General features: G+C 26.9%; 1 protein-coding gene across 3 annotated transcripts; it reads right to left on the bottom strand.

The window, feature by feature from the left end:
* Positions 1–2,479: 2,479 nt before the first annotated feature.
* Positions 2,480–7,100, bottom strand: LOC132939692 (mitochondrial DNA helicase). Of its 3 annotated transcripts, none has more exons than XM_061007002.1 (8): positions 6,624–7,100; positions 6,331–6,539; positions 5,147–5,441; positions 4,404–4,705; positions 4,188–4,337; positions 3,431–3,619; positions 2,724–3,047; positions 2,480–2,651 (listed from the first exon to the last, which is right to left on the bottom strand). In XM_061007002.1, exons 1-8 carry the CDS (start codon positions 6,880–6,882, stop codon positions 2,562–2,564), a joined length of 1,818 nt encoding a protein of 605 aa, XP_060862985.1. In that variant the 5' UTR covers positions 6,883–7,100; the 3' UTR covers positions 2,480–2,561. The 3 variants fall into 3 exon arrangements, with proteins under 3 accessions (XP_060862985.1, XP_060862986.1, XP_060862987.1); XM_061007003.1 differs by having other exon boundaries at positions 6,426–6,539; positions 6,624–6,761; XM_061007004.1 differs by lacking the exon at positions 6,624–7,100 and adding an exon at positions 5,953–6,021 and having other exon boundaries at positions 6,331–6,393.
* Positions 7,101–13,058: the final 5,958 nt, after the last annotated feature.

Consider the following 13,058-nt stretch of genomic DNA (forward strand, 5'->3'; position numbering starts at 1 on the left):
ATAGTTACCTTATAGTAATGTCATCAATACATAATATTATAGACTTATAAAAGACTTTAATCTTTATATATGTCTCTATAATTTTACTATACTTTATTATATATTTATAAGTAAATTCTTCAATTATTGTCGTCGGTTAGTCTTTTTAATAAAGCAACTATTACTATGTAAGTATATAAACAATGTGCCCCGTGAAGAAGTGACCTCCAGCTTCATAATATGACAATTGACAGTATACCTTAAGTTATGTAAAATATTAAATAACCCCTTTTAAAGATGGGACTAAATTTTTTATTTTTTTTTTTGAATATTAGCTATTCAACTTTTTTCAAACAAAACCAAACATTTGCTTACGTACCTATCTTCAAAATTTTTAATCGTAATTTTTTTTTATTTTAAAGCTATTTAATTTTGGTATCGAATAACATACACTGTCAAACCAGAAATGTAAATTATTATTAGCTATTTAGTTTAAAAAAGTAAAAAAAAGTTGCCAAACATTAGCAATTTTGAAAAGAAATCGTGTTTAATTCAAAATAATGTTATATTTACTATAGTTTTATTTTTATTTTATTATATTTTTTTTATTACATAGAATACTACATTTTCATAATTTATTTCTGAGTGATACACTGATTACTGATACCACTGCTAAATTTGAAACGAGTACACGACTTTTGTGATTGTAATGTGATCTTAATCTTGGTCTTTTTGCTACTGGAGTGCCACATGCCCACATTGTATATAGGTACGTGATTTAGTGATCCGACTTTTCGTCATGTGTGACCGGCCCATAAGAGCCGCCTCTTAATTATTTCATCCACTATGTTTGGTTTTTGGTACATCTCTTTTATTTTTGATCCCCCATTCTCTTGTATTCGCATCTAACGCCACCCGTGGGGGGGGGGGCACGCCCACCACCGCTTATTTAGATAATACCTAATTTGTACCTATAGCATTTTATTGCATTTATTTGCATTTTATATTGCAGTTTTGGATGGCGATAAGGAGGACTGATAACTGATAAGGTGACAAAAATTTTTTTTACGATGTGATATAAAAAACAGAATTTATGGTAAGTGAGTAGTATACATTTGTATGTTCACTGTACGTTTTATTTTTCACCGCGGTAATTTCATAACGTTCGAGGGAGGATGTCCTGCTTGAACATAATGATCTTAACGTAACAAAAATCATAGGGAGATTTCAAATTCGTTGTCCACTTATTTGCCCCTCACATAAAAATATTTACCGTATATCATTTTACAGGGAGATTTCACATTTTTTGTCCACGAATTCTCCCCTTATATTCCGTCTATAAACCTTTCCGAAGACTCAGAAATACCTTTGTTATGTTTGCAGAATGTAATTCATTTCCGAATATCAACAAAGATAATAATACATTTGCAAGTAGTTGACCATAATAATAATAATAATAATAATAATGATCGTATGTGGTGTTATATTAAACTGCAAGAGGGATGTTATGAAATTAAAGATATTAAGCATTGAGTTGTGAAACAAATAATTATTTATAATAAAAAAATTCAAAACCCGGTTAACATTTGACATTTTGGTTGATCCTAACGATTTCAGACCATACTACAATTTGAAATTGTACATAGGTAGCAATAAAAAAAATCTATTATCTCGTAATTTGTGTTCTGTACTTGAAATAATTATTTCAGTTTTATAATAAGGTTTGTTGGGGGAAAAAAAAAAATTTGGTGTGTACACAGTAAATATTTTTGAGTAAGGGTCAAAACCGATTTTGAGAGTGCAAACTCCCTGTAATTTTAAAATACAGTAAATATTTTGCGTAAGGGGAGAATTCATGGACAACGAGTGTGAAATCTGAATCGTGATTTTTGTTACGGTAAAATCATTGTGTTCAAGCGGGACATCCTCGTTTGAACGTTGTGAAATTACCGCGGTAAAAAAAAAAAACGTACTGTCAACATACCTACAAATGTATACTACTTAAGTGAAGCTATTATTTTTTCGCTGCAGGCGGCCTTGTTCGCATCTATGCATGGTCCAAAGATGGACGTAAGAATTTTTCTTTCAAATATTAGTAGGTTATAACTTATTCTGTTGTGCCTTGTGGAGTGTCCATGTTTCGCATCCATACATCACTACCGGACATATCAGGGTTCTATATAATTGCACTTTTAGGTTCTTAGACAGGATCTTTGCTTTAAACATCTTTAGTTGTAAAATTTCACAATGTCATCTTAAATCTTTAGCTGCCCTCACAGGGCACATTCTTAAATTACTATGTATATCATCAAATGCGAATGGGTTTGCAGGTTTCAGAAAATTTAACAAATCACTTAAGTATTCAACCCATTTTTCTGCTATTGTCAATTGGAAATAATTACTGGACAATGAGCAATGATGAGGCATGCACCTACCATAGTAATTGGCCGAGAGATAATGTGCATAGCGCATTGTGCATAATAGAATAAAATTCATTAAACATTTTTTGTAAAAATATTTATTTATATTTTATAAGCATTTCACAAAACAATAAATTGATAAATATTATAAATATTGTATTATTAGGTCTTCTGTTGTGAAAAACTTAAACTTTGTTTATTGAATTCTAAAGACATAACTCCAAGATTACCACTATATCGATTTTTGGAAACCTGAAAAAAAAATATTATTATTTAAATAAATTATATTATAAACTCTTAACTGAAACAGTAATATTGTTATACCTGTAAATATTTTTTAATTTGTAAAGATTCCATAATTTTATTTTGTATTATAAGAATATTATCAGCTTCTTGAGTGGCTTTAGCAGTACCAAAAATAGAATTGATGGACAACTGTTCGACATCTTTTTCTTTTCTAGGATGCATTACTAATGTCACATGACAGTTTGAATATGTAGCAAATCTCCTAAACTCTGCTATAATTGAATCTTGTTGCCAAAATCGTTCTGAACCCATATCATACTTGGCACCAATGCCCATCATAAACTGTACATTATCAATGATTACATGGCCAATATCATATACATAAACAGCATTGACTACAGCCTAATAATAACAAAGTGTTAGTATAAATGTATAATATTATAGATAAATTGTAATAAACTAGGACATTTTTAAACAAATTTATAATTTTAAAAAGTTTTGAAAAATTCATATATGACAAAAAGTTAAATAAATTATGATACCTACTTAATGTACATAAATTAGTGTTTAAACTAATTATACCATTATATCATGAATTAATTTAAATATTGATATTTTAAATGTACGAATGTGCGTATTTAGTCTTCTAATTTCTTTATCTAAATTACACTTGCATATTTTATCAAAAAGTGGTATATTTATTTGGTATAATATTCAATATTTAAATCAATGAACAGAAAAATAAGTTTTGGTTCTTATAAATTGACTTAATAAATTAAACTTACGTCCATCACCATATTTAGTGGTTGGGGCCCATGAAAAGTCAAAAAGTACAGTGGAAGCTTTTCAAATTGATCTGCTAAGTTGTCAAATAAGTCTAAATTAAGATGCACAGGTTCCTTAGCAAATTGTTGAAGCATGATTTTTGCTAAACGTTGATTACGTATTTCAAAACTTCCCCATAATGTTGGCAACTATACATATACAATACATTAGGAATAACAACATTTATATTATTTTAAAAATATGTTGTATGTGTTTAGGTTAGAAATTGAATTTTATAAAATAGTCAAGAGATACAACAAATTAATAATTATCATCTAAAACGTTTTCTTTTTAAGTAGGTACTTATGGATGAATGGTACTTCCAAGTCATCCAACTGAGTATAGTTTTGTTTACCTTCAAATCATAATAAATTATGTTAAAATTGAATTCATTAGATTTAAACTATATTGTTGCCAATAAATAAATACTTTTTTAAATCATAAACCTTAAATTTAAATTAAAACTCTAAGCAGACCATAAATAATGGTAAATTTAAAGTTGAAAAAATACTTGGAGGAAAATATACAAGAAACTATCGTTTGACAACTTGTGCATAATTTACTTTTGGATATACAAGTGTATATCTAAAAACTATCTAAAGATCTTATCACAATTTTAATATATTATATCATCTACTATAAACAAAAATATATTTTAAAAAAATGTAATTAAATAAAGTTGTTTAGTATCCAATTGAGACTATTTGAATAACTTACACCTTGTTCAGCTAAATCTAACGAATATTCACTTATAAAAGTTGTTTTTCCTGATCCCGTTGGACCCGTTAATAAAGTAAGTTCTCCACGACGATGGCCTCCAATAATTTTATTTAATGCCGGAAATTTTGTCCATTTCATTCCAAGAGTCTAAACAAAGTTCTTTAATTTTCAAACTGTTAATTATTACTATTTATATTTTTATTTATGCTTTACCTTATCATGATTTTGTAACTCTGCATAAACTTCATTACGTATTGTTGAGAATTGAATAATACTAGGATGAACCATTTTATCAGCAGTTTTAAGTATTTTGTCAATATTTAAACCAAGTTTAAATGCTAAATAAGGGGATGGTTGATCATTGGTAGGTCTTATAAAATAACATCTATTTTCTATTAATTTCTTAGCGAAAGTTCTTGCCGAGTTCCATGCAATTTGATCATTTCCAAACCATAAGATTAATCTGTTGAAATACTCCAATGATGGCAGTAATTCTTGTGGTAATTTCAGCACACCTTAAAAATATAAAATTATTAAAACGAGTTAGTTTTAAGAATATTATTGTTTTTTAAAATTTCTCTTCAGTATACAAATATAATTAAAATGTACTTGTAAAAGTATAATCAGAACATATAAAACTGTTAGGTAGTTAAATACAATTGATGAAAATTGAATTTTAGTGATTGTAAATTGATCCATCAACATTTACTTAGACACTGCTTCAAATAGTTTAAATATAACATTTTTAAGGATTGGATTAGAAAAATTATAATTAATTATAAAAATAAACCAATTTATAACATAAATTACAATCAAATAAACATTGTTGAATTATTTTTAAATTAATTCTATTTAAATAAACAATGTTAAAACAACACTGATCTTAGTTCATACGTATATTATACTTGGTAAGACATTCATTAACTAATTGACATAATGTAGAATAATATAAATACCATGAGGTAAGCAAATAATATGATGAGACGATTGATGGCCGACTAACACTAATAAATGTTTAAAGTCATCAACAATAATTGCACTTTGACTATGATTTGAAGTGAATGGAGGAACTTGAGCAATTCCCCAGCAACAATCATCTGGTACAGTCTTTTGATTGAGACTATTTTCCAATTTAATTTCTTTATATCCAACAACTATTTTATTATCAAGCATCATAGTCAGGTACAAGGAACTATTTTCTGAATTAACGTATAAACCTGGAATACGATCAAGGTCTTGAATTTTTAATTCCTGTAAAATAAACACTTTTATTCACTTTTACAATATTTTAAACACAAATAATGATACAAATTACAAAAGAGCTAATTTATTGTAGCTTTAAGCCGTACATGTCTATCTAAATACTTAATGGAAATTAATAATTGAACTTCTAAAATATAAATATAAATTAACCCCATCATGGAGGATATATTGTCACTTGAATATTTTTAATTTAATTTATTTTGATTTAAGGTAACTCACATAATACTTTAACTCCCAACAAATGTTAATATTTAATACATTTATCATTAATCAAAAATTAGAAATAATGAATGAAAAGGACAAAAAAAACTGAGCAATAAAATAAATAGGTAATAATAATGATAATAATAATATAAATAACACTCATAAAAAATTGTGTTATTTTATTAAATGTCAATTTAATCAGGGTAATTTTACTTATTTTGATATTTTTAATCATGCCAATAAAAATTAATCATATATTCATAATTATTATTTAAGTATAATTTTGTGAACTAACATTTAAATTACTATCCATTTATAAATCATTATTGATTGATTAGTTTTGAGTTTCAACATTTTGCTTTTTCTGTAACACACATATCAAAATAGATCAAAGAATTCTTTATAAACTTAAGTAATAACTTATAAATCAACTGTCAATAAATTGAAAGGTAAATTTGATATTAGAAAAAAGACAACAAATTAACAAACTGCAATGGTCTCTTTGACTCTTTCATAGATATATCATGTTATAAATTGAATACTACATATTGTGGATTTCCTACAAAACTTAATCTTATTTAAAAATTAAATATTATCATTTAAAATATTAATTATTAAAGTTTGAATTCATGTTATATATGAATTAGATACTAAAATAGTGTATAACTATTACCTCCATATTAAGAGATTTTAAAATACTCTTTTTACTACTAGTTTTTAATGATTTGAAATGCATTAAATTATCAGATTTGTTCTTAAAATCTTTACCAGCTTCAAAAACCTTAGGAGCGGGTACACAAAGTCTTTCATTATTCTTATTTACGTGTGACTTAAATATTGACCAATCGCCATATCTCAAACAGTGTGTACAAATAAACCAACCTAAAACATTTAAATATTATATTATTCAATAAGTACAAAAATGTTAACATTTAGTTGTTTAAAATTTTTCATAATACTATTTACCAGTAATTTTATTAATATATAAAGATGTGTTATTACAAAAACCACATCTCACCAATAAGCAAGTAAATTGATTTTTGTATGGCACTTTAAAACTGTCTAGTAATTTTGAAACGAAAAAATCTCCTGACGTCGTTCTATCATGGTCGATTGAACTCATTTTAGACATCTGATTTTTGATTTTAAAATTTAAATTTTGTCTGAATAATTTCCCTTGGGAAAAAATTTTTGAATAATTCATAATTGAATGGTATATTTTCATAATTGTAATTATTATTTTTAGATAAAAAAAACATAAAATATGTTATTTAAATGCCAAATGCGAATTTAGTATTTAAATTAATTTATAACATAGTAATTACAAGTTACAACTTTGAACAGTTTGAACTAATAATATAAAGATGGACATTTAAATTTAATATTTAGAATTTAAATTTTAAATAACTATTAACAACAATGATGAATTGATAATAACTACGATTTAAGATAGTAATATCACAGAATATATTCTGTGGTAATCACGGACTAAGATAAAATGGACTGGAAACGAACAGGCGGGCGGGTGACGGGGAGCCGGGCCGCTTATGAAATGGAGTAGGCTTGTGCGGGGGGAATGAGGCAAGTGCGAATGTAGCGCTACCACGGACTAGGATGGAACTATTGGTTATTTCTATTATTTATTTATTTAATATTTTTAATATTTATGTAATACATTTTTGATGTCGTAAAATGGTTTTGAAGGAAAATAGATTCTGGATTTTTAAAACGTAGGGTAATAAGTACACATACATAACAAAAATACGCGATTTATTTATTAACCAAAAATTATAACACTATAGTACTATACCTACTTTAAATTTTAGTTATAAAAATACAGACGAAACGGTAAGCATTTTTTTCACTCCCTTAGTCTCCATTTCAAAATTCTGTTTCTGACTGTATTCTTCAATTTGATTAATATTTTAATCTATGTATTAACAAGTTTTAAATCCTTCTTTTTTTTGAATTATTTTTTTTTTTTGATCATTGTTTAAAACTTTTGTATATTGACACATCCTCATCATTACGTAATATGATATAATAAAAGTCAGTACTTCAATTTTATGTATACTACATGGAAAAGTGTTTATAAGTTTCAATTTTTTGTTAAAAAAATCATCAATTGTCTGTTGAAAAACACCATAATCATTGCAACATTTTTGAAATGATTCCTCTACGTTCGTGTTCGTCAACAAATTGAATAAAAATGTATAATGTGGCATAATTACATCAGATGGAGTTTGTGAATAGTTAGTAATAACGTCATCAGGTGCAAAGTGTTTAGAACAAATATAGTTCAATGGTTTTAATTGATTGTTTACTGTATTATGTATTTATGTACTGCTGATTCCCAAGCTACTTTGTTACTTTCGTATACTTTGAACAGTGTAACATTTATCTGATTTTCACGACTTTCACATTCATTACCTAATTGAACATTTACGTACTTTACGTCTTGGTGACATTTTGCAACTTTTAAAGTAAGATAGAAAAATTAAATTTGATGTAAATAGGTATGTAATAACTAATAAGTAATAAAACCACCGACTAAGATAGTACTATGCATGTGACGGTAATCGGAAAAAAAATCCCTATATTTGTGAAGTTGTTAAATTAATTAAGTTGAATTACACATAATATTTAAAATAAAATATTATTCATAATGTATAATTTTTTTAATAATATAATATAATATAATATTATAGGTATTTGTAATTGAATATTAATAATGTGGTAAATGATTATTATAGATACTAATTAACGTTTAAAAATATTTGTTCATGTTGCATGTGGTTGTGAGTAATATTGTAGTCTAGGGATTTTTTTCCTAGGGTCGGGGATTTTTTTTCCGGGATTCGTATGCAGGCCAGAACTTTTGCTTGGGGGGGCTTAATAATTTTTATTTTCCCTTACACACAAGTAAACAATAAAAACTAATTTTTAAATAACCACTTTTGTTTATTATTATCATATGTTTTATTATTATGCATTTAATATTTATATAATTATATTTATAACTAAATATTATGACAAATTAATTTAAAATTTAAGTTTCCTGGGTCTCTTTTCAGAAAGAATTTTTAATACTTCGGATTCTTTAATTTGTATTTCTCGATGTATGTGGAGATTTGCCAGACCATTTAAACGTGACTGTCCCATTGTGTTCCGTAGGTAGGTTTTAATTCGCCGTAGTGTGGAAAACGACCTCTCAGCCGTACTTGTACTTACTGGTAACGTTGCAAATATTTTCAAAAGTATAAATACTGATTCAAATAGTTTAATATCACACAAATTTAAACCATCAATTGCGTTTAGCGGTAAAGTATAACCACAGTTTTTAAATTTTTCATACCACAATTCGAATTCGGCCTTAGCGACAGAAAAACTAATTTGTTGCATATCTTTTTCGTAAAAGTCAAAAAGATATTTAAATCTTGAAATTTGTTCATCTGTTGGATTACGTCCGATTGGTAAAAGACATTTATAACTTATTAGGAGATTTTAATGTTTTAAAAATCGATCAGAAAGACTATTCTGACTATTAAGAAATGAATCGACCAATGGAATAAAAATTGAACGTCTATAGTATTCTTCAATATTTTCAGATGGTGTATTACATCGCTTAGTTTGGTGTTTTGTTAGTCTAGGTATAGACATAGTCAATTCAAATGAACGTATATACATGAATTTTTCAATGGTTGTTTATATTTGCATTTATTTCTATACATGATAAAATTTTCAAAATATTTTGACTCTTTTTGAGCTGCTTACGGACATTGTCAGTTTTCAATTTTTTTGAAATTTTGAAAATTTTATGGCGTATAGAAAATGCTAATATAAACATTCGGTGAAATTTTCAAGTATCAACAGTCATTCGTTTTTTAATTACAATAAAATAAGAAAATCATTACATGAGAAATCGAGTGAATATCAAATGTTGTAAAAATATAAATTTCAGACGCTCATAAAAATGTAATTTAAGTTTCTTGTAGACATTTTTTGTTGATAAAGGTAGACAAACTTATGAGTAATCTTATATTACATTTTCAAATTTTAGACGAACTTATGAGTAATCTTATATTACATTTTCAAATCTTAGATTTAAAAAGAAAAATTTTTATGAATACTCAACTCAAAATAATTTGCTAATTTTCGTGATTTTTCAGTATTTTGTCAAAATTGTGTCTGTCATCACCTTTTAGGACAGTAAAAGTGCTTGGATTTTCTTCAACAGTAACTTTTCTGATAGGAAAGTGAATCTAGTTGGTACATTGGGGGGTCAAAAGTAAAAATTTCCCAGTAGTTTTCAAAAGCGACGTGAAAAACAAAAGAAAAATTAAGGAAAAACGGGAATTTTTTTTGAGCTGTTTACGGACATTGTCAGTTTTCAATTTTTTTAGTTTTTTTTTCTATAAATATCAATAAAATTTTATTTGTTGGGTAAAAAAGCGTGAATATTTAATATAAGGCTCATGATATATCGTTCTAATAGCAGTTGAAAAATATTAAAAATACATAGGCACAATTTTTTTTTATAAGCATTTAAAGTTCAAATTTTGACAACATTTATCAAGTTTATAATTTATTAATTATTTTGTAGTTAAAAATGTATAAAATGTTTAACTTTTATGGCTAAGGATTGAAAATTTAAAACAAGGCTCCAAGTAAATAGGTTATATATAAATTACTTATTTCACAAAAATATCATAAAATATACTTGGTAATATCATAGGCTGACTGACCGTTTTCGCTCAGAATCGTTTTTCTTATACAATGATATTATATCATTGAATTCAAATTTAACACCATCCATTACAGTGACCCACTTGTAACCTACTGTACAGCAGAGCGACATCCACTTATCCACCTTTTTGTTATTTTATTGTTAATCAAAAACGAATTCTTGTAGATACATGAAAATTTTACTAAATGGTTTATATTAGCATTTTCTATACTTGATAAATTTTTTTAAATATTTTGACTTGATTTGGACTGTTTACGGACATTGTCAGGTTTCAATTTTTATAGTTTTTTTTTCCATAAATATCAATAAAATTGTATTTGTTGGGTAAAAAAGAGTGAAAAATTAATGCAAGGTTCCTAATATATTGTTACAATGGCAGTTGAAAAATATTAAAAATACATAGGTGCAATTTTTTTTGTTATTATTTAAAGTTTGAATTTTGACGAAATTTATCAAATTGACAATTTACAAATTATAAATAGTTAAAAATGTATAAAACGTTCATCTTTTATATCTAAAAACTTAAAACAAAGTTCCATGGAAAAAAATTATACTGTTACCAAAAAATCTAAAAAATACATAGTTATTTTATTTTCATAGTTATTGCATATAATATGGATATATATGCATATATTATACCAATTTTTTTTTGTGTTTGTCATTACCTTTTTGGACAGTTAAAATGCTTAGGTTTTTTTCAACAGTATCTTTTTCTGATAGGAAAGTGAATCTAGTTGATGCTTTGGGGGGGTCAAAAGTAAATATTTCCCAGTAGTAAAAATTAAGGAAAAACGGGAATTTTTACGCAAAATCTGTTTTTGAGAAAATCTATTTTGGTTTTTGGTGCAACTCTAAGACAAATGACCGACAAGTGTCCCACTTGAAACCTTCTCTACAGCAGATCGACATTCACTTACCCACTTTTTTTTTTGTTAAGACTGTACCAGTTTTTATAACTAACAATTTAATAAATACTTGTGAATTTGATTCAAGTAGTTCAGTTGATCAAAAAAATAAATTTATAATAAATTTATCATATTTATGATAATATTTGAAAATATTAAACAATAGGCATAAATTAATTTCATATTAAATAATAATATTATATTATTAAATAGTAAACTTTAAAAAAAAAACGCTTGCCAAGTCAGAGATCGGCATGTAAACTTTCTTGATTTTTAATTTTTAGAAATGTATTAACTGATATCTCACCCAAGCGGTATAACAATTTAATCCTGAACAATTTTTGTGTAAACAGCCCCACAATTATCATTTTCATTTTCATTTAGTGAGATTGATCTCCGAAACCGGAGTGCGGATTTTGTTGTTTAGGGTCTTGTTAGATTCACATTGGCTAGGAGAAGTGCAGTGAAGATTTTCAGAACTTTATCTTTAATTGTTAATTCATTACGAAACCTTAAAAGTATATATAAAACATTTTATTCGGCGTTTTTTAAATGTTTTTATGCTTTACAGCTTTGTAGTGAATTAACGATTGGAGATAAAGTTCTGAAAATCTTCACTGCACTTCTCCTAGCCAATGTGAATCTAACAAGACCTCAAATAACAAAATCCGTTCTCCAGTTTCGGAAATTTACATCGCTAAATAAAAATCTAGCGAAAAATAACTTTTTTTAACTGTGAAAAATTAAATAATTTTGTAACTCCTTGATAATTCCTTTTTATTGAGTTATCAACCAACTTTCTTGTTATCACAGTTTATAATAGGAAATGTTCGCGATTCGCTCGTAGCATGACTAAATAAATTAGTCAAAACTCATGGCTAGTAATTTTCTTCTCCGCATTTTTTTGGTTGACAATATTAATAGAATATTTATCTATGTTAGAAATATAGACTCACAAAGACTTGAATAAGGAGACCAAACGTCCCGAAATGAGTCGCTGCGTACGCTAGGGTTGCTATTTTAACCCTCGTAGTATAAGGGTTATTCATGTTTTTTGGAAAATATATGCATTATTTTGAACCATCTTTAAATTGTATAGCTTGTACGATTACGCATTTATACATGTGTATAAATGTTTATTTCATATATATGTTATTCTTAACATTACAAAATAGATTTTGTCATGATTCTTAAGAAGCAAATTTGAGTATAAGTAGTATAACGATACATATTATATCGGTATAAAACGATCGTTCAAGAAAACACGTATGTGTGGTGTAACGCATAGTATCATAGACCTATAAACTAATGGACAGCGCTTAGAGAGAGATGTCAGGGTACGATATAGAGTAAAAGAGAAAAGAGAACGTGGGGGAAATATAGTATTAGTTTCATACGTCAATGATTACCCCCTTTATGTTCTTTCTCTCTTCGTTCTTTCTTCTTTCTTTCTCTTATATGATTCCCGTGCATTGATGGGCGGAGTGGAATGCGCTGTCCATTAGTTTATAGGTCTATACTCTACGCTAGGACTATGCATAGTATCGACTATCGGGCTCATACTTGCTGTGAACAAAGATATATAGGTATAATTGGGGGACCCAACACCCAACTGCCCGATGATCGTATAAAATAACGATTTTCACGGATTGTATGATTTAATTATTTACACAAAAATAAAAGTATTTATGAAATATACTATATAGTATATTACACACAATAATCTTCCTTACATCGTGGTCAATAATT

This window comes from Metopolophium dirhodum, chromosome 2 (genome assembly GCF_019925205.1).
Source record: "Metopolophium dirhodum isolate CAU chromosome 2, ASM1992520v1, whole genome shotgun sequence".
Taxonomy (NCBI): domain Eukaryota; kingdom Metazoa; phylum Arthropoda; class Insecta; order Hemiptera; family Aphididae; genus Metopolophium; species Metopolophium dirhodum.

Bases quoted from the DNA above. Each gene is read 5' to 3' on its own strand.
- LOC132939692 (XM_061007002.1), bottom strand. From the start codon at position 6,882: ATGAAAATATACCATTCAATTATGAATTATTCAAAAATTTTTTCCCAA. The intron at 4,338-4,403 runs GTAAAGCATAAA...AACTTTGTTTAG, and splicing joins AGTTACAAAATCATGATAAG to ACTCTTGGAATGAAATGGAC. The intron at 3,048-3,430 runs GTAAGTTTAATT...TGTTATTATTAG, and splicing joins CACTAAATATGGTGATGGAC to GCTGTAGTCAATGCTGTTTA.